We start from the raw sequence: 23,272 nt of genomic DNA, 5'->3' as shown, positions 1-23,272 counted from the left end.
TACGATCGTTGGGACAAAGGCTCCCATACAACCCAGGCTGATGGCGGTGCTCGCCCCCGGCTCCCAGGCAGCCCATACTCGCCAGCCCTCAAAATCCACTGGCAAAATGCGAGTGGATTTTTTGAGGGCTGCCGTATAGGATAGTACTCGTAGTCATAGAATATGGGTTATATGCAGCTACCTTCAGGTGGTTAGACACTGGCAAAAACATGCTAGGGCTGCCCGTATACTCGTATAACCCAACCCACTAAGCGAGACTCAATCTTTTTGCAAGCAATAAGGAGCACTAATAAGGACTGCTCTCCAAGATAAATTTACAAGATAGTAAAATTCCTCTTATCTTACAGTATTACTTAGAACAATTCATAGACCATGGGATGTAACCAATTAGAAAACATACCAGTGGAGAACAACATAGCAAAGCAAATGCCAACAGGCATTTTTTTTTTATCTCACAATGTAGGGTATAAGATTTCCTATCACCTGTGCCCAGTCTTGCCACACAGAGTTAATCCAGCTCTGAGCAATCCTCTTTCATTGTTCAGTGAAATAAAACGGACTTACAGAGAAAAACCTTAGTTCGTTCCGCCCCCTTGCTGTGAGTGACAGGTTATTTACATATCTCATGCACTAGCCTGAGACAGAGGCACATCCTGTGTAAAAAGTTCACAATTCACATCCCTCTCCCCTCCCCTCCCTTCCAGCTCTCCCAGGATTGGCTGCATTTACTGTGTTTTGACTGGATGTTTCTCATCATGGGGTGTGATCCCCAGTTCAGTGTGACGAGGAAATGCATGTATATTGCAGTGAAAACACAGAACAGAAAGCAGAATTAAAACAGACAAGTGATCTGATTTAGGTTAGATGTATCTAGTGAGAGCTGGGCAGAATTGCAGTGTGTGTGTCTGAGGTCACCTGATCACAGTTGCAACATCAGGTTATTTACATATCTCATGCACTAGCCTGGAGACAGGCATTTAATTCCCACCCCCACTCCTTTTCTGAAGTCATGTGGTTACTTTTCTGGATTTTGACTGGATGTTAGTGAGCATAGCAGAATTTAGTGTAATAATACATAGGAAAAAATGCATGTTGACAAAGGGAGAGCAGATGTGGGCGGGGAGTCTACTGACATCACGACTCCACCCACAGAGCTCCAGACAACAGATCCACCCACAGAATCTGCAGTTTTTCAGTTCTTATAACAGACAGAGAAGAGATATTTGACAGGTAAGGATACATGCAGGAGGCATCTATTTCCTTATAGATCAGCACTATGGCAGTAGTTTAGAAAGGATGAGAGTGGGTTTACATCCACTTTAACCAGTTCCCGACCTCCTCATGTACATTTACGTCAGCAGAATGGCACGGACAGGCACATCCACGTACCTGTACGTCCTCTGCTAGACGTGGGTGGGGTGTCCGATCGGGACCCCCCCCCCGGTACATGCGGAGGTCGGGTCCGCTCGGGGAGCGATCCGGGACGACGGCGCGGCTATTTGTTTTTAGCCGCTCCGTCGCGATCGCTCCCCGGAGCTGAAGAACGGGGAGAGCCGTGTGTAAACACGGCTTCCCCGTGCTTCACTGTGGCGGCGCATCAATCGAGTGATCCCTTTTATAGGGAAGACTCGATCGATGGTGTCAGTCCTACAGCCACACCCCCCTACACTAGTAAACACACACTAGGTGATCCCTAAATGTTACAGCGCCCCCTGTGGTTAACTCCCAAACTGCAACTGTCATTTTCACAATAAAGAATGCAATTTAAATGCATTTTTTGCTGTGAAAATGACAATGGTCCCAAAAATGTGTCAAAATTGTCCGAAGTGTCCGCCATAATGTCGCAGTCACGAAAAAAATCGCTGATCGCCGCCATTACTAGTAAAGAAAATAAAAAAATAAAAAAATGCAAAAAAACTATCCCCTATTTTGTAAACGCTATAAATTTTGTGCAAACCAACCGATAAACGATTATTGCGATTTTTTTTACCAAAAATAGGTAGAAGAATACGTATCGGCCTAAACTGAGGAAATTTTTTTTTTTTATATATGTTTTTGGGGGATATTTATTACAGCAAAAAGTAAAAAATATTGCATTTTTTTTAAAATTGTCGCTCTATTTTTGTTTATAGCGCAAAAAATAAAAACCGCAGAGGTGATCAAATACCACCAAAAGAAAGCTCTATTTGTGGGGAAAAAAGGACGCCAATTTTGTTTGGGAGCCACGTCGCACGACCGCGCAATTGTCTGTTAAAGCGACGCAGTCCCGAACTGTAAAAACCCCTTGGGTCTTTAGCCAGCATATTGATCCGGGGCTTAAGTGGTTAAACACCACGAGCAGCAGCTTGAAACATCTCGCAACTGAAGCTTGTATCAGCTGAGGCCTAAACATCCACCTGGTAAAACCCGTAGAATGTATAACAGCAGACTAGTTTGCAGCCTTGCAAATCTGGCAAGCAGATGTTAGAGAATGAAAAGCCCAAGAGGCACCAATAGCCCTGGTGGAATGGCCTCTGAAAAGGAAAGTGGAAACATTTTCTTAAGAGAGTATGCCCTGGAAATTAGTTGTCTAATCCATCTAGCAATGGTGAAGCAGGATGCTCTCTATGAGGGCCCATGGACAGGACAAAGTGACTCATTCTTGCAAAAACAAGCTGTAACTTTCAGGCAGACTAACAGCCTTGATCACATTCATGTAGAACAGTTTCCCCATTATGTGTTAGGGAGGGGCAAAACATAGGGCAGAAAAAGCAATGTCCTCACTGAGATGGAAAGAAAAGACCACCTTGGGTAGGTTGTCGCAAAACCACTTTGCCCATGTGCAAAACAAGAAAAGGTTCTTTACAGAAAAGAGCTGCCAATTTAGAAATACACCCAACCGGTAAAATGGCTACCAAAAAGGTAAACCTACAAGTGAGATAGTACAACAGAATATCTGTAATCGGTCCAAAGGGTGGTCCCTGAAGTACAGCAGACCAGGATGGAATAGCGGGCCTTGCGCCAGCAGGTCTAGTCTGCTCAGAAGAGGCCAAGGTTTGTCCACCAGAAGCCTCAGTATGTCTGTGTATCACATGTCTCTGGGCCAGTTTGGTGTGAAAGTAATCATAAGAACCCTTTCTTCCTCATCTTGTGCAGCAGTCAGAGGAGGCTCTTCAAAGGAGGGGAGGCATAATCCATCTTGAGCCGAGTCCAAAGAATCACCAGTGCATCCCTGGTCTTGGCTAAAAACTTTTCCAGCTTTTTGTTGAACCTGAAAGCCAGGTTGTTTTCCCCACCTTTAAGGGCTCATTTACACTTGCTTCGGCTTCAACACACATTAGCAGCTAGTTTACACTTGCTTCAAAACATGGCCTTGGACAGGCTTTGTTAAAGCTCTCTGAATGCTAGTCAAAGACCCTGTGACTAAATAAAATGGTTAGCTTACAGTCCTGTTTACACCTGCTTTGGCTTCGCTTCAAAAATGATACCCCATGTAACATTAGTGGTACTTCAAAGTGACTTCAAAGCCTCCATAGTAGCCTATGGAAAAGCTTGCTTGAAGCTCCACTAAAGCCCCATCGAAGCTCCACCAAAGCCCCATTGAAGCACCAAACAAAAGCAGGTGTAAACAGGACTGTAAGCTAACCATTTTATTTAGGCACAGGAGCTTTTACTGGCATTCAGAGAGCTTTAAACAAAGCTTGTCCAAAGCCACATTTTTAAGCAAGTGTAAACTAGCCCTAACAGAGATTTTGAAAGCTCTCTGGGTGCAGAGACCACTCTCCCAGATTTGGACATTGACGGCTTAGGAAGTCTGCATGTCAATTGCTGGAATGTGAGTTTTCATCTTTGGAGAGTATCAGACTTGTATTTTAGAGACAGTCTGCCTTCTGGTGCCCCTTGGTGGATTATGTAGGCCACTGCTGTGGCAATTTCCAACTCTGCTCTAGAGAGGTATGGAGCTGTAGAGTTTCTGGGCTTAAGGCATGATCGCCCCCTCTGACACCACCTATGATTGTACACATCGAGAGTCTGTCAGCAGGTCCCGGCCAGCTGTGTCAAATCACAGGCCAGAGCCCAGTTTTGACAGTGAGAGATCTGTACAGAGGGCACAATCTTTGTTTCTTCTCTCTACAAAGCAGGGAGTAGGAACACATTGATTTCTAGAAAAAAGAAGTACATAATATGCACATTAAAACTTGTTAGGCCCACACGTAACCCCTTCCCAGCCAGTGTATTTAGTACAGTGAAAATGTATATTATTAGATTTGGACATTGACGGCTTAGGAAGTCTGCATGTCAATTGCTGGAATGTGAGTTTTCATCTTTGGAGAGTATCAGACTTGTATTTTAGAGACAGTCTGCCTTCTGGTGCCCCTTGGTGGATTATGTAGGCCACTGCTGTGGCAATTTCCAACTCTGCTCTAGAGAGGTATGGAGCTGTAGAGAAAATCTGATGGCTCTGTTTCAGACTGGGCAAAGGGAAAGACCTTGAAAGGTGTTACCATCAAGCTCAGAACCCTCAAGAAGATGTGAACTGAGAGGGGCTGCTTGGATAGACGGGTCCTTGTTTAGGACCTTAGGGAAACAAAGTATTTTAGTCTGCATCTCCCCCCAAGGTAATATTTAAAATCTGGCCTGTAAGTGGTTCCTGAGGACCGGAGTTGAGAACCACTGTTCTAGAGGAAAGGAAATTCTGGCTTGGGCTGTGTCTAAGATTAGATCCAGGTACTCCAAATGAGTGTTGGGGAGCAGACTTTGGAAGGTTAATTATGCAAAAGGAACTGAAATTTCCCTCTAAGCGTTGGCAGCTCTAGGCGTGTGGCTTAGAAGTGCTTCAGATGGAGGTCATCTAGGTAACCTGTGACATGAACTCCCTGGTTTGTAGTAGAATCAAAAGAGGGGCGGGAACTTTTGTAAACACTTGTTCAGCAGAGGGGGGGCCCAAATGTGGGTACTACATATGGCAAGTGTTGGTCTCACACAGCAAAACAAGCATTGATGTGAGGGGAAGATGAGGATATGTAGATCGGCATGCCTACTGATGCCATTAATCCCCCAAGTCTGAGAGAAGCAAAGAAAGATCTTGTTCATTCCATTTGTAATTTAGGCTCACAAAAAAAGTTGTTTCAAGATTTTAAGTCCAGTATTGGGCAGATGCCTCCATTTGGTTTTGGGACTGTGAATAAGTTTGAATAGAAACCTTTAAACTGTTCTTCTAAATGATTTGGTATTGCCTGCAGTAGGTACAAGGTGGTCATTAAAACTGATGTTTTTTGGTCAGAAGCCGACATACTGGAAAGAAAAAAAGTGAGCAAGGAGCAGAGATAGAAACTATTTTGTACCCCTTGTAACCTCTTGTGGAGGTTTAAAGCACATATACCTCCATTGACAAATTTATTAAGAGATTCCCAAATTGGGCTTTACCTTTAAAACGCATACATAGAAGATGCTTTTAGCATGCAGGTTATGCAGACCAAGCTTTCAGACACAAAATCCTGCGCAGAGACAAAAAGATAGCAGACACGCTAGAGCAGCCTTTCACAACCCTTTCAACACATAGGAACCCTTGAAATAACTTTCCAGTATCAGGGAACCCCTGCTAAAAATGACTATATCCACTTGCGAACCGCCCACCTGCAATGAACGGCGGACGGGTGGCCCGTACAGGCAAAGCGATGTACTGGTACATCGCTGCCTGTTTCTGGGCTTAAGGCATGATCGCCCCCTCTGACACCACCTATGATTGTACACAGCGAGAGTCTGTCAGCAGGTCCCAGCCAGCTGTGTCAAATCACAGGCCAGAGCCCAGTTTTGACAGTGAGAGATCTGTACAGAGGGCACAATCTTTGTTTCTTCTCTCTACAAAGCAGGGAGAAGGAACACATTGATTTCTAGAAAAAAGTACATAATATGCACATTAAAACTTGTTAGGCCCACACGTAACCCCTTCCCAGCCAGTGTATTTAGTACAGTGAAAATGTATATTATTAGCACTGATCACTATAAGTGTCGCTGGTGAGGTGAGTGGCAGTTAGCCAGTCTTCCCCCAGCGTCAGTTACTGTCAGATTGCCTGCTGCACTATCGCAGTCCCATTATAAAAGTTGCTGATCACTGCCATTAGCAGTATTAAAAAAAAAGTATACCTACGCCAGAGCTGAGATGGATAGCTACAACTCATGATACATTAGTGTTATGGTCACTGTGGAAAATTATCTTACACTTGCGGTCATTGGAAATAATTACCCCCCGACGGGAACTTGACAAAAAAACAAAAAACAAACACACACTACAGTAATCCGACAAAAAAAACTTGCATGTATAAAAATAGTAGTTTGTGCAGTGTACTCCAGATCGCACTGCAGAGCCCAGATACACAGCAAGCACCGACTCATTTTTAAATTCAGTTTGCATAGACCACGTTTGTGAAAAAAAAAAAGAAAATTAACCAATGCAATTACCTTACTACAGTGTGCGTGCAAACAATGAACTCTGGCCTAGAATTCCACTGATGATAGGTGATGTAGTACCGTGTCTGCAGCCATATCCATTGCTGCCCTTTTGTGAGGAAACGATAGTAACAAGACTTGCCTTTTCCATACTGCATCACTACAAGAACAAAAAAATAAAAAATACAGCATTAGCATTATCATGCCTTACATTAAGAAGGACCTAGCCAGCTATATTTCCCAGAAGTTTGGTTTACTTAACTCCCTTGTTCTTTGCTCACGTGGTTCATGTAGGTTCACGTGGCAAATTCTATCTCGTGAGCTGGAAATGTGCACTTATTTAAAAGGTTCTTAATACTAGTGATTTGCAAATATTTGGTTGTAGTTCACTGAGCTCTACAAGAAACAGACTGCACAGGGTACATGTTTCCTTATATTTCCTATAATCAAAATTGCTTCTAATCAGATGTAGATGTAAAAAGACACCTACAATGTTCATGGCATTTTGCAAGATTTTCCAGATCATCCACATGATAATAATCATATCCAGAAGTACCCAGCACTTCAAAAGGTAGATATCCTATTATAGGAGGAGCCCTAAAAAAAATAAAAAAAAATTATGATTAAAAGATATTCAATCCAATATTATCCGCGATCTTTACTATATGAAGCCCCATAACAAACACACTACGCATGATTCTCCTTCTAAAAGGTGAAGGACAGTAGGTATGCCAATTTCTCTTATATATATATATATATATATATATATATATATATATATTTCACTATAAGCAGGATGTAGAAATACTGCATAGACCTTCTAGGCAGTTAGCAGCAAACATATGCATGTTCATTGCTGCTCTACAACGCATCCTTGAAAACATTTCAAATATACCATTCATGTATTAACATATAAAACAATCATCACCACTACATCAAGGAAAGCAATGTACAAAAGCACATAAATAAAAGCACACACTCCAGTGGAAAATGAACACTATATCTCCTCAATGACCATGACTTCATACTTCGAAAAGGTAACAGAACCGGCTTTAAGCTGAATACCACACCTTAACAGAATATGTAGGCTCTCATGCCCCAACGCTCACACACACACACAAGGTGGGTCGAGAGCCTCTTCTCTGCAATCAAGTTTTGTTTATAGGTTACAATTAAAAACATTTTTTTAAGAGGGATTGTAAAGCTTCAGCAGAAAACGGAAACAATATCAATTCAAGTGGAAACAATATCTCCAGCTGTGGTTTGGCTTTTGGAAGTTTACGCTTTTTCTGTACAATTTTAATGTACTGGAGACTGCAATGATTTATGCCTAGCTGAAAGTGAAGAACGTCAAAAGAAATGGTTATTGTGTACCAACACCAAAAGAACAACGCCACTGACCTGTGGTCCAAGAAGAGGAATTTCCATTCTAGGCTGTGTCTGGATGTAAACTCCTCATTAGGCTCCTCCACAGTGCACATTTCCTGGTGGATTACAAACAGCCCTAATATGACCAACATATTTGAAAAACAATAAAAAGCACACATATACACACACACACACACACACACACACACACACACTTATATCTTACTGGAAACAACTATATAATGGTACCCATTGTTATTACTACAGGTGAAGGAAGGGTCAGCACATTGATCTTGGCTCTTTTCTAATGTGTAAAAACAGACATTTCTCATCTTAATGTATGTAAATCACATAAAAAAGCGGCACAGACAGATGCTGGCATGAACACCCTAAAGCCTTGTTTGCACATTGATTACAGGAGTAAGTATATTAAGAAGCAATGTAAATCTGCAGCGGGGATCACAGGCGTTAGTTATCATCCGCTGCCATCAGACTTGTAAAAATCAATGACAGGCTCCTCCCACCACATTACAAAACTCCTCAGTCACGTGGTTGGGGGGGCGCACTGAGGAAGAAATGTCCAAGATCGACACTCTAACCTCAGTGCCAGGCTACGATAGTGCTGAAATGGGCGCTAGCAACAATAATTTCAGTACGGATGCACAACAGAACTTTAAGTGTGTCTATGACACCTTTTATGAATTCTCCCTAATATGTCTAATGCTGGCCATACACTCCACGAAAAATCGTCCGAACGAACTTTCGAAAAACGAAAGTTCGTTCGTGAGCGCAAATGATAGTGCCATCATGTAATGACCGATAAATCGTTCAGTGGACATAAATAAAAAAAATGTTTTTTTTTTTTTACATATACCTAGTGCAGAAAGTTCGGACGGGAAACACATTAACCTTCCGATTTATCGTTCGGCAGAAAATTTCCAAACGTGTCCTTAGTTTTTTTGGCTCAAAAACGTCCAAACGATTATCGATTTTGTGCCCATTAACTGTTCGAAAAACGAAAGATCTTTCTTAACGACCGAATGTCGGCCGAATTTTCGTATAGTGTATGGCCAGCATAAGATTGTAAATAGAAAGTAATGAGATACAACAACTTCCATACGGGGCCCATTCTGGCACTCCTCTTCTACATATAAAAATCATATTTTTTTCGCTAGAAAAGATATAAGACCCCACATCTCTCCTCCAGGCTGAAAAGACCGAGGTTAAATACAAAAAAAAAATGTCGGCCTTTCCAGCCGAGTCCCCAGATTTGTTTACATCCGCTGGCCCGGACGTGAAGTTATAATGTCGCACCCGGGCCTGCAAGGGTCAGAGATGACTGGGGACCATCTGGTCACCAGAAATCTCTATGATCAACTTCCCACGGCGACCGATTTGTTCTCCAGCTCACCGACCGTAAAAGCACCAGAGGGAGGTAGGGGCGGGGGTTGTGGTTTGTTGTCTCCCGCCAACCTGTAAGAATGGTCAAGCAGTTGCACTGCCTTTATGATTATTCTCACAGTACACAGGATCGCCACCTAAAAAAGAAGATCTCTGAATGATGCCTGTAGCTGCAGGCATCATTCAGATATCCCCACTCAAAGTCCAGGATGTCATATGACGTCCTTGGGCTGGAAGTGGTTAGAGCAGGTAAAGCGTTTTTTTAATCTTTTATTGCAAACAATAAAAATTGAAAGTCACAAAATAATGCACGCTTGCAAAACTATGTCTTGTAGCTTTTCTAGGAGGTCTAACCAGCTGCTGTGCAGACACCATGCAAAGCTCTATGACTTTTTAGGCCTTTTCTACCTCCCTCCTAGTATGGCATTATATTCCTATATTTGCATTGGAGATACAGATGATCACTGCATAAAACAGTAAGGCTGCTCCCAGTTCTGTCTTCTAATTGGATGACATCTGCATGTTTTTAATTTAAACCACCTCCTACTAATTGCATAAAGTATAAGTAAATGCAAAACTTTTTTTTTTTTTTAGTTTTTGGATAGAGTGAAGAGGGATTAGAACCTCATGTCATTTTATATTTCTGTCTGTGTCGCCGTTAAGGAGGAGAATCTGGAAAACAAACAATGTGATATCTCGCGCCAATAAATTTATATATTAATGTGATAAACAACACATAAATAATAAATAAGCAGCTCCCCAAAAATTAAGACCTCGGTCAAAAGTAAAAAATGAAATAATAATGGTATGTGCAGGGGGCGCTAGAGCTAAATAATGGATAAATAGATGATACCTAAGAGTGAGTGATACCTAAACAATATTAAAAAATAATGTCAATAATGTAGGATGGTCCGTCTGAACCAACAATAGCATGTAAATAATCATAAACACAATCAAACATAATCATAAACACAATTTAAAGTGAATACAAGAAAAAATATAAAATAAATATGTGAAGAATAAGTGTATATATAGTCCATTCATAAGTGTCCTTATCAGATTGAACTGAATAAATAAATGCTGGAAATTAAAGCAGTTGGTCACTAAAAAAGTTTCAAGATTCCGTTGCGCGGCTCTATGTTTCCCAAGTTCAAGCACTCTCATGAAATCGAACAAAGAGAGAGATGGAAGCCACCATAGTGAAGTACTGTTTAATAAAATGTAACAAAAGTACAGCATCAAAAATTGGCCTCTAACTTGTGTAGTGCCTTGAACCCGGCACTGAGGCTTGTCAGCATTACACAAGTAAGAGGCCATTTGGCGATGCTGTACTTTTGTTACATTTTATTAAACAGTACTTCACTATGGTGGTTTCCATCTCTCTCTTTGTTCGATTTCATGAGAGTGCTTGAACTTGGGAAACAGAGCCGTGCAGCTGAATCTTGGAACTGGTTTAGTGACCAACTGCTTTATTTGACCTTCTCTAAACAATTAGGTCAACACCTTGTGGTAAGGAGCCATACTTTAGTGCACCTTTTGGGGGATTTTCTTGGTGAAGGTGGACATCTCTCACATTGAATTTCCAGCATTTATTTATTCAGTTCAATCTGATAAGGACACTTATGAATGGACTATATATACACTTATTCTTCACATATTTATTTTATATCTTTTCTTGTATTCACTTTAAATTGTGTTTATGATTATTTACATGCTATTGCTGGTTCGGACGGACCATCCTACATTATTAACATTATTTTTTAATATTGTTTAGGTATCACTCACTGTTGGGTATCATCTATTTAGCTCTAGCGCCCCCTGCACATAACATTGTTAAGGAGAATCACCCTCTCCATTTGTTCCATTTACCATTATCATTAAAAGAAAATCCCCAAATTTTGGGTTGTCCCCAGAAAAGCAAGAGGAAAAATCTTCCAATGGGGACACTAGTTCTGGTGATCTGTACGTCCTCAAGAGATTCCTTTTTAAATTTGCAGGAATTTCCCCTCACTTCCTGCTTGGCTGTGGGACAAAGTGAAAGAAAATCTCAGCAATGGGACACAGATGGCAAAAAGAAATCTGGCAGCAGTTATAACCCTCCCTGGCTCTATCCAAAATAAAAAAATAAAAATAAAAATGTTGCCCATTTTACTTTAGGAATAGACTAGGCAAAATGGCATATGCATAATACAATGTGCACAATTTGTAACTTGCAATTTCAGAGGGTTTGGAAAAAAAAAAAAAAAAAGTGTTAGTTCTGCTTTAAATCTGTTCCATACATATAAACTTCTAAGAAAGAAAAACATTCTTTAGAGCTATGCAGGAATATTACTGTCAATGATTAAAACAATACATAGTTTTTACCTTAATAAACTGAGGTGTAGCTAATCTTACAGTTGCTACAAAGCAGGCTCTCTCTTCATATGCAGGCCTGAGAGAACGCTGTAATGCACCATCAAAGCCATTGTGTGTAGAACTGGGCACTGGAAACAAACAGTAAAAATATTCTGCATGATGATATTTTTTTAAACTGACTTGATCTCCACATACAATCAACCCTACACAAGTAGTGAAAGAGTGAAAACAGGAAATGTTACTAGCTTTGGTATTGTTTTTCTACACTGTGTGTGTTATGTAGATGTAGATTAGTGTAATCCATGTGTTTAAGATCTTGTCAGAGGTGAAGATGAATGGCCATTTTTGCCAGAGAGTAAGAATTCCTATTCATATTACGCGATTGTGACTTCATGCACCTGCTATTGGGGACAGATTATCTCCCAGGGGACAAGCTGTTTTCATCCAAGGAGGATCATTTGTCCCTAACCGCAGGTAATCAAAGCATGTGCAAATACACATAAATATGTGCGGCCGCTGTTAGCCTGTCATTGCTTTGTACAAGCTGACAGGTCGGAACTATTGGCATCTACCTGTGAATCTAGCCGCAGGGATATGCTGGATTATTGCCGCAAACGGCACTAAAATCCCAAATGAATGAGGCCCAATTTCCAACTGGCCGGATAAGAAGACAATTCACCAATGTTTAGAGCATTTCTCCGATAAACTACAAGGAAACACTATAGAATATATGTGCATTAGAGCCTGGGCTTTCGAAAATAAGTGCTTTTGGGCTTAACACTAAACCAATACCTACAAACAACCTTGATACTCGGTGCCTAACTGCAGTCAAAACTGTGGTTTTGAGCTGAAAGGAGAACTAACTGTCTCGTATGGTTTTTATTGCAGTATGCGACTCTACTAGGGAGAATTACCCATATACAGTATGGAAAATAGTTATTTGTGTTCCCTGCAGATTTTGTAAGTTTGCCCACTTACAAAGAAATGAAGGGTCTATAATTTTTATCACAGGTGTATTTTAAATGATAGAGACAGAATATCAACCAGTAATAATTCTGGCTCCCACAGACTGGCTACAGTATGTGCTCATGTGGCACACGAATTAGTCCTGTCGATTCAGAGCGGCGTTCCACCCATAAAAATAACTTTACATTACTGTGCCGCAAATAACCTAACCAACATTTGGACAAAAATTATTATTTTCTTTTCTTACTAATTTCATGTCTGTTGCTATGTAGTCCCTTCTAATCTTCTCCTTCCTCACTGGGGCACCTGACATTTCCCTCAGCGCCTCTGCTCACTACTGCTCCTGGGAGATGTGCGTCATCATTTCTCGGGAGTCAATGGGCAGCGCCAAGGACTAGAATCGCAGTCTTTGGCCATCACAATGGGGCGGGCACTTCTGACAAAGCCACCTGTTGTGATGGCAACCTGTGTAGTTTCCTGCGCTGCTACGTGCTTTTACTGTGCATGCGTAAGACTAGGCGGTGCATGCTGGGAATACAGCAGCGCCGTATCCCTGAAGAATATGCTTGTGGGCTTTGCCTGCCCACAAGTAAAATGGAATGCCCGAGAAGGCTGAATCTAAGGTAATTTTTTTAATAAAATATTAAGAAATGCAGCGATAATGACAAGAGTAACAATTGATTAACATACATTCTGCAATAGTAAGAGTTTGTTTAAAAAAAAAAATGTGGGTGGAACTTCGCTTTAAGAAGGTGCTCCTAATGACAACTTGTGTATAAAAAGACACCTGTCCACAGAATCTTTCTTCCATTCAATACTAACCATCGTGGACAAGATGGAAGAGCTGTGAAAGGATGTCTGGGACAAGATTGTAGACCTGCACAAGGCTGGAATGGGCTACAAGACCATTGGCAAAAAACTTGATGAGGAGACAACTGTTGGAGAGATTATTTGCAAATGGAAAAAATACAAAATAACCATCAATCACCCTCTGTCTGGAGCTCCATGCAAGATTTTGTCTCATGGGGTAAAGGAGGATCATGAAAAAAGTGAGGGATCAGCTCAGAACTACATGTAAGGAGCTTGTGAATGACCTCAAGGCAGTTACCACAGTCCCCAAAAAAACCATCAGTGACACAATACACTGCCATGTATTGAAATCCTGCAGCGGCCGCAAGCCAGGTCCCCCTTTTTCAAGAAGGCATATATACAATCCTATCTGAAGTTTGCCAAAGAACATCTAAATAATTCAAAGAATTTGGAGAAAGTAGATTGAGCTCTTTGTCACTAACTCGACTCGCCATGTTTGGAGGAAGAAAAATGCCGACTATGACCCGAAGAACACCATCCCTACAGTCAAGCACGGAGGTGAAAATATTATGCTTAGGGGTGGTTTCGCTGCTAAAAAAGGTACAGGCCACATTGAAGGGACTAAAATACGGGGCCATGTATTGTAAGATCTTGGATGAGAACCTTCTTCCCTCAGCTGAAGACAGGCCATGGATGGGTCTTACAGCATGACAATGACCGAAAACATACCACCCAGGCAACAAGGGAGTGGCTCTAGAAGAAGCACATTAAGGTCATGGAGTGGCCCAGCCAGTCTCCAGACCTTAATCCTATAGAAAATTTATGAGGGGAGCTAAAACTTTGAGGTGCCAAACGACAGCCAAGAAACCTTAAAGATTTAGAAAAGATCTGTAAACAAGAGAGTGGACCAAAATCCCTCCTGAGATTTGTGCAAACCTGGTAACTACAAGAAACATCTTACCTTTGTGCTTGTCAACAAGGGTTTCTTCACCAAGTACCAAGTGATGTTTTGCTTGGGGATCAATTACTTAACCCCTTCCATACGGGGCATTTTCACCCCCTTCCTGCCCAGACCAATTTTTAGTTTTCAGCGCTGTTGCACTTTGAATGACAATTGCGCGGTCATGCAACACTGTACCCAAATTAAATCTTTATGTTCCCCCCCCCCCACAAATAGAGCTTTCATTTGTTGGTATTTGATCACCTCTACGGTTTTTATTTTTTATTTGAAAAATATCACAATTAAAAAAAAAAAAAAAAAAAACGTTTTTTCCTCAGTTTAGGCCGATACGTATTCTTCTACATATTTTTGTAAAAAAAAAAAAAACGCAATAATCGTATATTGATTGGTTTGCGCAAAAGTTATAATGTCTACAAAATAGGTGATAGATTTATGGCATTTTTATTTTATAATTTTTTTTACTAGTAATGGCGGCGATCTGAGATTTTTTGTGACCGTTGACATTGCGGCGAACACATCGGACACTTTTGACATGTTTTTGGGACCACTCACATTTACACAGCGATTAGTGCTATAAATATGCACTGATTACTGTGTAAATGTGACTGGCAGGGAAGGGGTTAACGCTAGGGGGCGCTGAAAGGGTTAAAATGTTCCCTAAAGTGTGTTCTTACTGTAGGGGGAGGGGACTCACAAGGGAAGGTCACCGATGTGTGTTCCTCTGTACTGGGAACACAGCATTGGTCTCCTCACCTCTGACAGGAGGTGGATCTGTGTGTTTACGAGCGGTGCCGCGGGCGCACGCACGCTCTAGATCGCCGGGAACAAAGGACGTCATATGACGTCCACCCGGATCGAAGGAGGGTTCCTGCCGGCGTCATTTTACAATGGCCCGGTAAGGAAGGGGTTAATTTACTCACTGAACTGCAACTCAATTTATAATATTTGTATCATGTTATTTTTCTGAATGTTTGGTTGATATTCTGTCTCCACAGTCTGCAGGGGATCAAAACATGATTTTCCCCACTGTACCTTTTATGCCTGTGACACGAGAACAATTAAGGGAACAGGAACACAGATAACAAACTTAGCAAGGTTTCATAATGACCCACATCACAAGTACATAAAGTGAGGAGAAATCACCCAAATGGAGACAAAGCCAGAAAAAATAAATAAATACAAGTAAAGTAAGAAAAAAAGCAAAAGCATACAAACGTTCTAATGGTCTGACTGGAGTTTGGTTTTAAATATGTACAACAATATACAGTGCCCTGCAAAAGTATTCACGTCCCTTGATGTTTTTCCTGTGTTGTTGCATTACAGCCTAGAATGACAAGGTTTCATTTTTTAGGACTTTGTACCATGCAAAAAAAAAAAAAAAAAAAAAGAAGATTTTGGACTTACCTCTAACTACCATATATTGGAGTTCAGTACAGGCTAAATATTCCTATACCCCGGGCTATAGGCAGGTACTTTTAGGTAATTAGACTAAATGGGCAAGCAAACGTTTTGTAGCAAGCAATGCAGAGTAATGCAGGAATATAAAAGAGGGGTGTCCTGAAATGCACTCCAAGATATGGAATTTACAGGTGTGTCAAAATTTGTTTATTTTACTTATACAGTACAGGACACAGGTTGAATATTTATAAACACTGGGACCTCCCCAGGCAATGACTGAGAAGGGTGGGCAACAGCTAGGCAAACAAACTGTGCCAATGGGTGCAATACCAAGAAAGGTCAACAGACCCAACTTTAGATTGCCACTGCAAACCGAAGGCTACATTCGCAGACGATTGGACCTGCACCGGGTAGAACTTGGTAAAAGTATGAACAGAGGACCAGGTTTCAAAGCTGGGCAAAAGAGGCTTGATGTTAAAATGCCCAGGAAACACCTTGGTTGCTTTGAGGCAGACTCTGATAGCTCCGACTACATCAATGCAGTGAAGAACAATTTTCTTCTTGCTTTGGAACAGGCCACAAAAACGGAAGGACTATTTATTTATTTTTTTCAAATATAACATTTTTATTATTTTTCCCAAAGAATAAGAAACAGAAGGAGAAAAAAGCAAAACATACAGAGAAAATACCTTGCATCATAAAGTACAGCAACTGACACTCACAAGTATATAAATGACAACAGTAGTATCGACATTTGAGGTAGGCGGATAACAGTCCACACATGTAGAAGACGCCTGTCATCAGGGACACATCTGATGAGCATGGAATGAACTACATTTGCGCGGTTTTAGACCTGGTCGCACCGTCCAGGTTCAGAACACCAATACACCCAATAATAATCTCTAAAGCTAGAGAACAGAAACATATATGTATATAGGGAGAGGAGAGGAGAGGAAGGTGTTGTGAAGGAAAGATAGAAAGAAGAAGTTAAAATTGGAGGGCAAAGGAGGGGGAAGGGGGGGGTGGATCTAGAAGACTCTGGACCACATGTGAAGGTTGTAACGACCTTACGAATTGTTATAGTTTGTGACTCAGGTGGCTAGCAAAGCCACTCCTTCATCGGAGTATATGAACATCGTCCAGAGCATCCACGCCTGGGAATGCCCTTGTTTATTTTGGGCTGTCCTCCACTCTGCGCAGCCACATCCCCGTAGTCGGGGGGGTAATTTTTCTTTCATAGGAGTGGGATACACGCCTTGGCTGCATTCAAGAGATGCCTCACAATTGACTTTTTGTAACTCCGAGCCGGAATTGAAGTGGCGTGGAGCAGGATGAAGGCCGGGTCGTCACTAATCGCGTCTGTGAATTTTTGAGTGACTGTGCGGACTGTCGTCCAGTATTGCTGCAGCAGAGGGCAGGACCAGAAGAGATGGAGGAGTGTCCCCTTCTCTGTCTGACACCTCCAACAATTGTCTGTGGTGGCCAGGAAGAACCTATATAGTCGACTGGGTGTGTAGTACCATCTGGTCAGGATCCTATAATTAAGTTCCTGGATGTTCGTGCAGATAAATGTTTGAAGGGAGAATCCGATAATCGAATGCTTTTGGGCGTCAGTGAACGGGCGTTGTAGATCCGTTTCCTATTTTCGTAAGAATTGCAAGTCCGGTTGTTCCGCAGGGGTGTTAAGCAGATCATAGGTTTTAGACAGCACATTGGGCAGGATTCCTTTCATCCCCGCAGTAATTTTCGAAAGTCGTCAGGTCGCGGCTGTGTTGTGCCGGTTTGGGTATCGAGTGGAGGAAATGGTGTAGTCTTATTGCTTTCCAAAAGGGAAGCCCAAAATGACCGCTGTCATCAGTCAAGGTGGGCACTGAGGGCCAGTGATTGTCTGCCACAAAGTGCTGGGCCCGATCTCTGCCAGATGCTAGGAGCGTCTCATACTCTGCCCGGTCCAGTCCGGGAGGGAAGGCGGGGTTGGCCAATATCGGATACAGAGGGGAGTCCCTAGAGGAAAGCGAGGTTGTAGACAGCATAGAAGCGCCTATCTGGAGGGTGGTACCTATTACCTGGTGCGACTTCAGCCCCGGTGCCAGCCGGTCGTCACACCAGACGGCTCCTCCTAGCGTGGCAACAGATTGCGCTTGCTCCAGCTGTATCCACAATTTGTTGTCACCATTTCGGTTCCAATCTATTATTCTTCCAAAGTGGACCGCCGAATAGTAGTTCCATAATGTTTGGGTAGTGTTAGGTATCGTCTACGCAGTCTAGGTCTTGACTTTGCCCAAATAAATTTGGTAAAGAGGGAATGCACTTGTTTAAAATAATGGAACGGAACCCTAATTGGGAGGGCCTGAAATAGATATAGGAATTTCGGGAGGATGAACATCTTAAGAAGATTACACCTGCCGAACCAGGAGTGCAGGCCTTTGGCCCACTCCTCCAGGAGCAATTTGGTTTTAGTCAAGAGAGGCGGGAAGTTAAGATCGAAGGCGCGTTTCAGGTCTTTAGGGATCAGAGTTCCCAAGTAGGTGAGGGAAGTGTCTGACCATTTAAACCTGAATTGTGATTGTAAGGATTGCAGTCTACTGGAAGGTATATGGATCCCCATAGCAGCCGATTTATCAAAGTTGATCTTCAAGTTGGAAAGACTTCCATACCCGTCAAATTCCTTGAGGAGGTTCGGCAGGGACATTATCGGATTAGTTAGCGAAAACATAAGGTCATCCGCGTACGCAGAGATTTTGTATTCGACCCTTCCCACCGTCATCCCCCGATATATCTGGGTTGGATCTCACAGTGCACAAAAAAGGCTCTAGGGCCAGGGAAAAGAGGAGGGGCGACAGCAGACCTCCCTGTTGTGTTTCGTGTGTTATCTGAAACGATTCCGAGAGAATTCCATTATTCTTGACCTGAGCAGTGGGTGTGGAACTAACAATCCACTGTAGCATTCTGTTCCCTAGGCCAATCTGTTTAAGGACCGATGACATGAAGACCCAGTTTACACGGTCAAGCGCCTTCTCAGCATCTGTGCTGAGGAAGACGCAGGGAGTTTTGGTTGCAGTGACTGCATGAATAAGGTTAAGCACTTTGGTGGTGTTGTCCCTTGCCTCTTGAGCAGGGACAAACCCCACCTGATCTAGGTGGATCAGATTTGGCATAAACTGGGACATTCTGTTGGCAAAATCTTAGTAAAAAGCTTAAAGGTCAACATTCAGGAGGAATATGGGTCTATAACTGTTACACGCCGCCGGGTCTTTGCCTTCTTTCGATATAAGGGATATATGTGCCCTGAGAGTGTCCCTCGGGAGAGAGGCTCCCTCTCCTAGGCCATTGAACATCTTCACCATGGGAGGGTCTAAAAGCGGCAGACGTGTTCGGCAATACTGCAGAGTAAACCCATCAGGGCCAGGAGCTTTGCCCGGTTTCATCCCGCCTACCGCTCTCTGTAATTCCTCCACAGTGGTGGGATCCTCCAGTCCCACCCTCGCCTCCATCGACAGCTGGGGAATCTGGGAGGTCAAAAGATAGTCCCGTATCGTTGCGTCATTCGGGGGGTTTACCGGAAGGTTGTAGAGGGAGGAGTAATAGTCTTTAAACTCTGTCACTAATTGGGTCGGTGTGGTCTTTTTTGTCCTGAGGGGGCTACGATTTGAGGGATATACGCCCTGAGTCTGTTTTCTGACCGCTCTGGCTAGTAATTTCCCGCATCTGTTTCCCGACTCATAGGAACGTTTTTGGCAGACCTGCAATGCAGCTATAGCTCTAAAATGCAGCAGATCTACCATCGGTTTCCTGGGAGACATTATCTCCACTTCGAGTAAGGCCACCGGTGTGCGTTTGTGTTTTGATTCTACCTTTTTTTATTTGCGCGCCATGTTTAATTAGCACTCCTTGTATGACTGCCTTGTGGGCTTCTCACAAAATACCTGGGTCGCAGTCTGCTGTATCATTCGTTTGGAGGTAGTGCTTCAATTAGTTTGTGACCTCCGATAGAACTGTCGGAGTCTGTAGGAGACTTTTGTTTAGCCTCCAAAACTTGGAGTTTTATGTTTGAAGCCTGAAATGTGGCAAAAGGTCGCAACGTTCAAGGGGGCCGAATACTTTCGCAAGGCACTATATATGCATAACAATAAGGAAGTCAAAATAAACAGTAAACATTGAGCCATGAAAAAGCAAGGAAAGTGGGTCAGTCGTTCCGTACCTGACCCCCAACTATCGTGTCTGGTGAGCCCTGTAAGGTTCCCTAAAACTAACTCGGGAAATCCACAGATGACCCCGTATGCCTATCCCACGGCGGGCCCATCATCTCTACATGATGTCATGTCAAACCGGCTCCTCCCTGGGCCACAGCGGTGTGCCCAGTCCCCTCCTTCACCAATCCCCCCAGTTCCCCCGTGTAGTGCAACGTCTCCACCATGCGGGTGTGCCAAAGGGCAGACCATGTTATCCCCCCCCCTTCAGTCTATGTCGACCCCTCAGAATCCACCTAATCAGTGGAACCCCCCCCCCCCAGGCTACCCCTACATCATATGCAGGCCTATAGACTGAAAGATACATGAAAAACATAAAAGCAGCATCATTGGTATAACATTTATGCATGTGACCTGATCTCCGAACCTGTGGGCACCCACCTCAGGGGCACCACCGATCTGGGACGCCGGTACCGCAAATGTTCAAAGCCTGTGTTCCGGAAAGTCCTTGGTGGCCGCAAGAACACCAGTCCCTCCTCCGCTGTGCGTGAGTAAGTTTGTGTCCCGTATGAAAAGGGCAGCAAAAGTGGCGAGAGGGGGAATGGGGATCTGTGCAGGCATATGGAACTTCTCGCACAGCATACGTGAAGGAAGCAGGGTATAGCCCCCTCCCAACCACCCTGGGATAGTCTGAGGATCAAATCTGAGTCCCCCGTCACTGATTCCACCACCCGCAACTGATAGCCCTCCCTCCTCCCGCGTGCCTATGTGCAGCACCCTCCCCTCTCCAGCGGTCTTGTGTGCCGTCTCCGACTCCAAAGCATTCAAGGGGGGTTGAGGCAGCTGGCAGGCCAGGCCGACCTGCAACAAAATGTGGTACCATGGGGAAGAGGGACACCCACCCGTCCTCAGCACTGGGGGGAGAAGACCAAAACACCAAACCAGCTGACATAGGGGGGGAAAAAGGCCAACAGTAAAAAAAAAAAAAAAAAAAAGGGGGGAAAGGAAAAAATGCGGGGCAAATGATTAAAAAGCAACTGAAAAGTGAACAGGGGCAGGAGAGGTACATCAGGGAAAGATCTGGTTTCCATAGGCTCACCTCACTGACACGATCAGCTAATCCTCGCTCGATGCTTCTGCCGAGATGTGGCGGGGTCTGCGCCAGTTCCTCTGTGGTCCAGGCGATCGGGCTCTCGCGCCAGATGTCTCAAGCGGGTGGTGAAGCGTGGCAATGGTTGGAGCCAACCCGGTACCTTGATGAGGTCAATGTCCATAAAAGCGAACAGGGCAGGGAGATCAGCCGACGTCCGGAGGGTGAAGGAGTGCTGCGCCCTCTTAAAAGTAACTGAAATGGGGAAACCCCACCTGTATGTCAGGCCAGCACGTCTAGCAGCCTCCAGCACAGGCTTCAGGAATGCCCGTCGTTGCAGTGTAGCTCGGGACAAGTCAGGCATGATTCGTAGCACAGCTCCATCAAATTCAACATCTTCCTTCTCCCACGCTGCTCGGAGTATCAGTTCCTTATGTGCATACTGGTGAATGCGGCATAGGACGTCCCGCCGTCTGTCAGGGTCCGCGGAGTGGGGGCCCTGGGTCCTATGGATCCGATCAAAAGACAGGCCGGGCGGGGAGAGCTCCCCCATTAGGGTCCCAAAAATCGCCAGAGTGGACACCGCCAGGTCCTCCGCCCCTGTGTCTTCCGGCAGGCCTCTCAGGCGCAAGTTATTGCACCTGCTACGGTCCTCCATCTCCTCAAGCTGCAGCTGTTGGGTGAGGATGGTGTCCGCCTGGGCGGCCTGTGCCGCCTCGACCGCTGACATCCGGCTCTCCAGGGTGGCCACCGCAGACTCCCCGGATCCAAGTCGGTCCGACAACCTACGGACCTCTTGTCGCACCACCGTCATCTCTTTCTGATGGGATTTCTCTAGCCTGTTGACAATGGCTTCCATATCTGCCCTTGTCTGCAGGGCTTGTAGCAGTGCCCTCAGCTCCGCGTCTGCCGTCAGAGGCGTGTGTGGAGCCTGTGACGAGTCCCGTGAGTCTGGCTGGAATATAACTGGGACGGTGAGGTCCATGTTTAGTGCCGCTGACGGCTGCGATGTTGCCGATGAGGATTGCGGCGATTGTGTGCCACGAGGTCGACCTGCCACGGCGTCCGCCATCTTGAAGGCCGCAGAGGACCCGAGAGCGCCGGTAAGGCATTTCTGGATATCCCCGCTCTTGCCCGCCTGCCGGGTAGAAAAAGTAGATATATCTGTAGTAAAGCTGGGTAAGGACGGGTCGGACCGGGAGCTCCATAGACACACATCCTCACTCAGCCATGTCCAGACCATGCCCCCCTATTTCTTTATTAAGGTAGAAGACCGATACCACCTTAGAAACAAAGGATGGCTTTGTCCTTGTAAAAAATAAGGATTGGCTCCTTACAAGAGAGCTGCTAGCTCAGAGATAGATGTGATAGCAACCAAGAAAGCTACTTTGCAGCAGAGATCATCTATGGGGATTTCTCTGATAGATTCAAATGTAGTTTCTTCAGGACATAGAGAACCAGACTGAGGTCCCAAGGAAGCACAAGATGCTGGAAGAGGTGGGCCTCATCTGAGATACACCTGAATAAAAGGGTTTGACAAGGGAGTGAGGTCCGGGGTTTATGGAAAAGAACAGACAAGACAAGCCTGTCGACATCCAGTTCTGAGTTCAAGAAAGATGGACGACACTAAATAGAGTGACATTTTTGAAGAAAAAGTGTGTTTCAGTCTGCCAGAGATTTGAGATTGTGCCAGATGTTCACCTTCCAGCAAGAAAAGGATCATAAACATACTGCTAAAGCTACCCCCGAAGAGATTCAAAAGGAAACATTTATAGTAAATGTCCTGGAATGGCCAAATCAAAATCCAGACTTCAATTCAGTTGAGAATCTGTGGCGTAACTTAGAGATTGCTGTACACCAGTGCAACCCATCTAACTTGATGGAACTTGAAAATTTTTGCCTTGAACAATGGGCAAAAATCCCTGTGGCTACATGTGCTAAGCTAATAGAGAACTACGGATGGAGAAATGTGCAACTGTACTTGCAGAAAATGATGGCTCTACAAAGTACCGAATTTTAGTGGGGGTGGATACTTACGCATACTCAAGGTACCGAACTCAAAATAATCAATTTTAATTCTAGGTTGTAGTGCAACAAAACAAGAAAAACACTGGTAAATCCTGGTTAAGATTTAAAGACAGTGGGGTAGATTCAGAAAGCAATTACGCCTGCGTATCCATAGATACGCAGCGTAATTGCTAAGTAGCACCGACGTATCTACTTTCTGTATTCAGAAAGCTAGATACGCCGACTGTAGCCTAAGATACAACTGGCATAAGTCTCTTATGCCGTCGTATCTTAGGG

General features: G+C 43.9%; 1 protein-coding gene across 6 annotated transcripts in view; it reads right to left on the bottom strand.

Moving 5' to 3' along the window:
• Window positions 1–23,272, bottom strand: part of CLOCK (clock circadian regulator) — a 140,994-nt gene that overhangs the window by 38,260 nt on the left and 79,462 nt on the right. For all 6 annotated transcript variants that reach the window (XM_040334807.1, XM_040334801.1, XM_040334820.1 and 3 more), the window contains 4 exons: window positions 11,563–11,681; window positions 7,831–7,913; window positions 6,920–7,026; window positions 6,442–6,589 (listed from right to left, as the gene is read on the bottom strand). In XM_040334807.1, the coding sequence (XP_040190741.1) occupies window positions 6,442–6,589; window positions 6,920–7,026; window positions 7,831–7,913; window positions 11,563–11,681 (457 nt within the window). The remainder of the gene's footprint in view (window positions 1–6,441; window positions 6,590–6,919; window positions 7,027–7,830; window positions 7,914–11,562; window positions 11,682–23,272) is intronic.

Source organism: Rana temporaria, chromosome 1 (assembly GCF_905171775.1).
Source record: "Rana temporaria chromosome 1, aRanTem1.1, whole genome shotgun sequence".
Lineage (NCBI taxonomy): Eukaryota > Metazoa > Chordata > Amphibia > Anura > Ranidae > Rana > Rana temporaria.
This window is presented reverse-complemented; position numbering and strand designations above follow the sequence as displayed.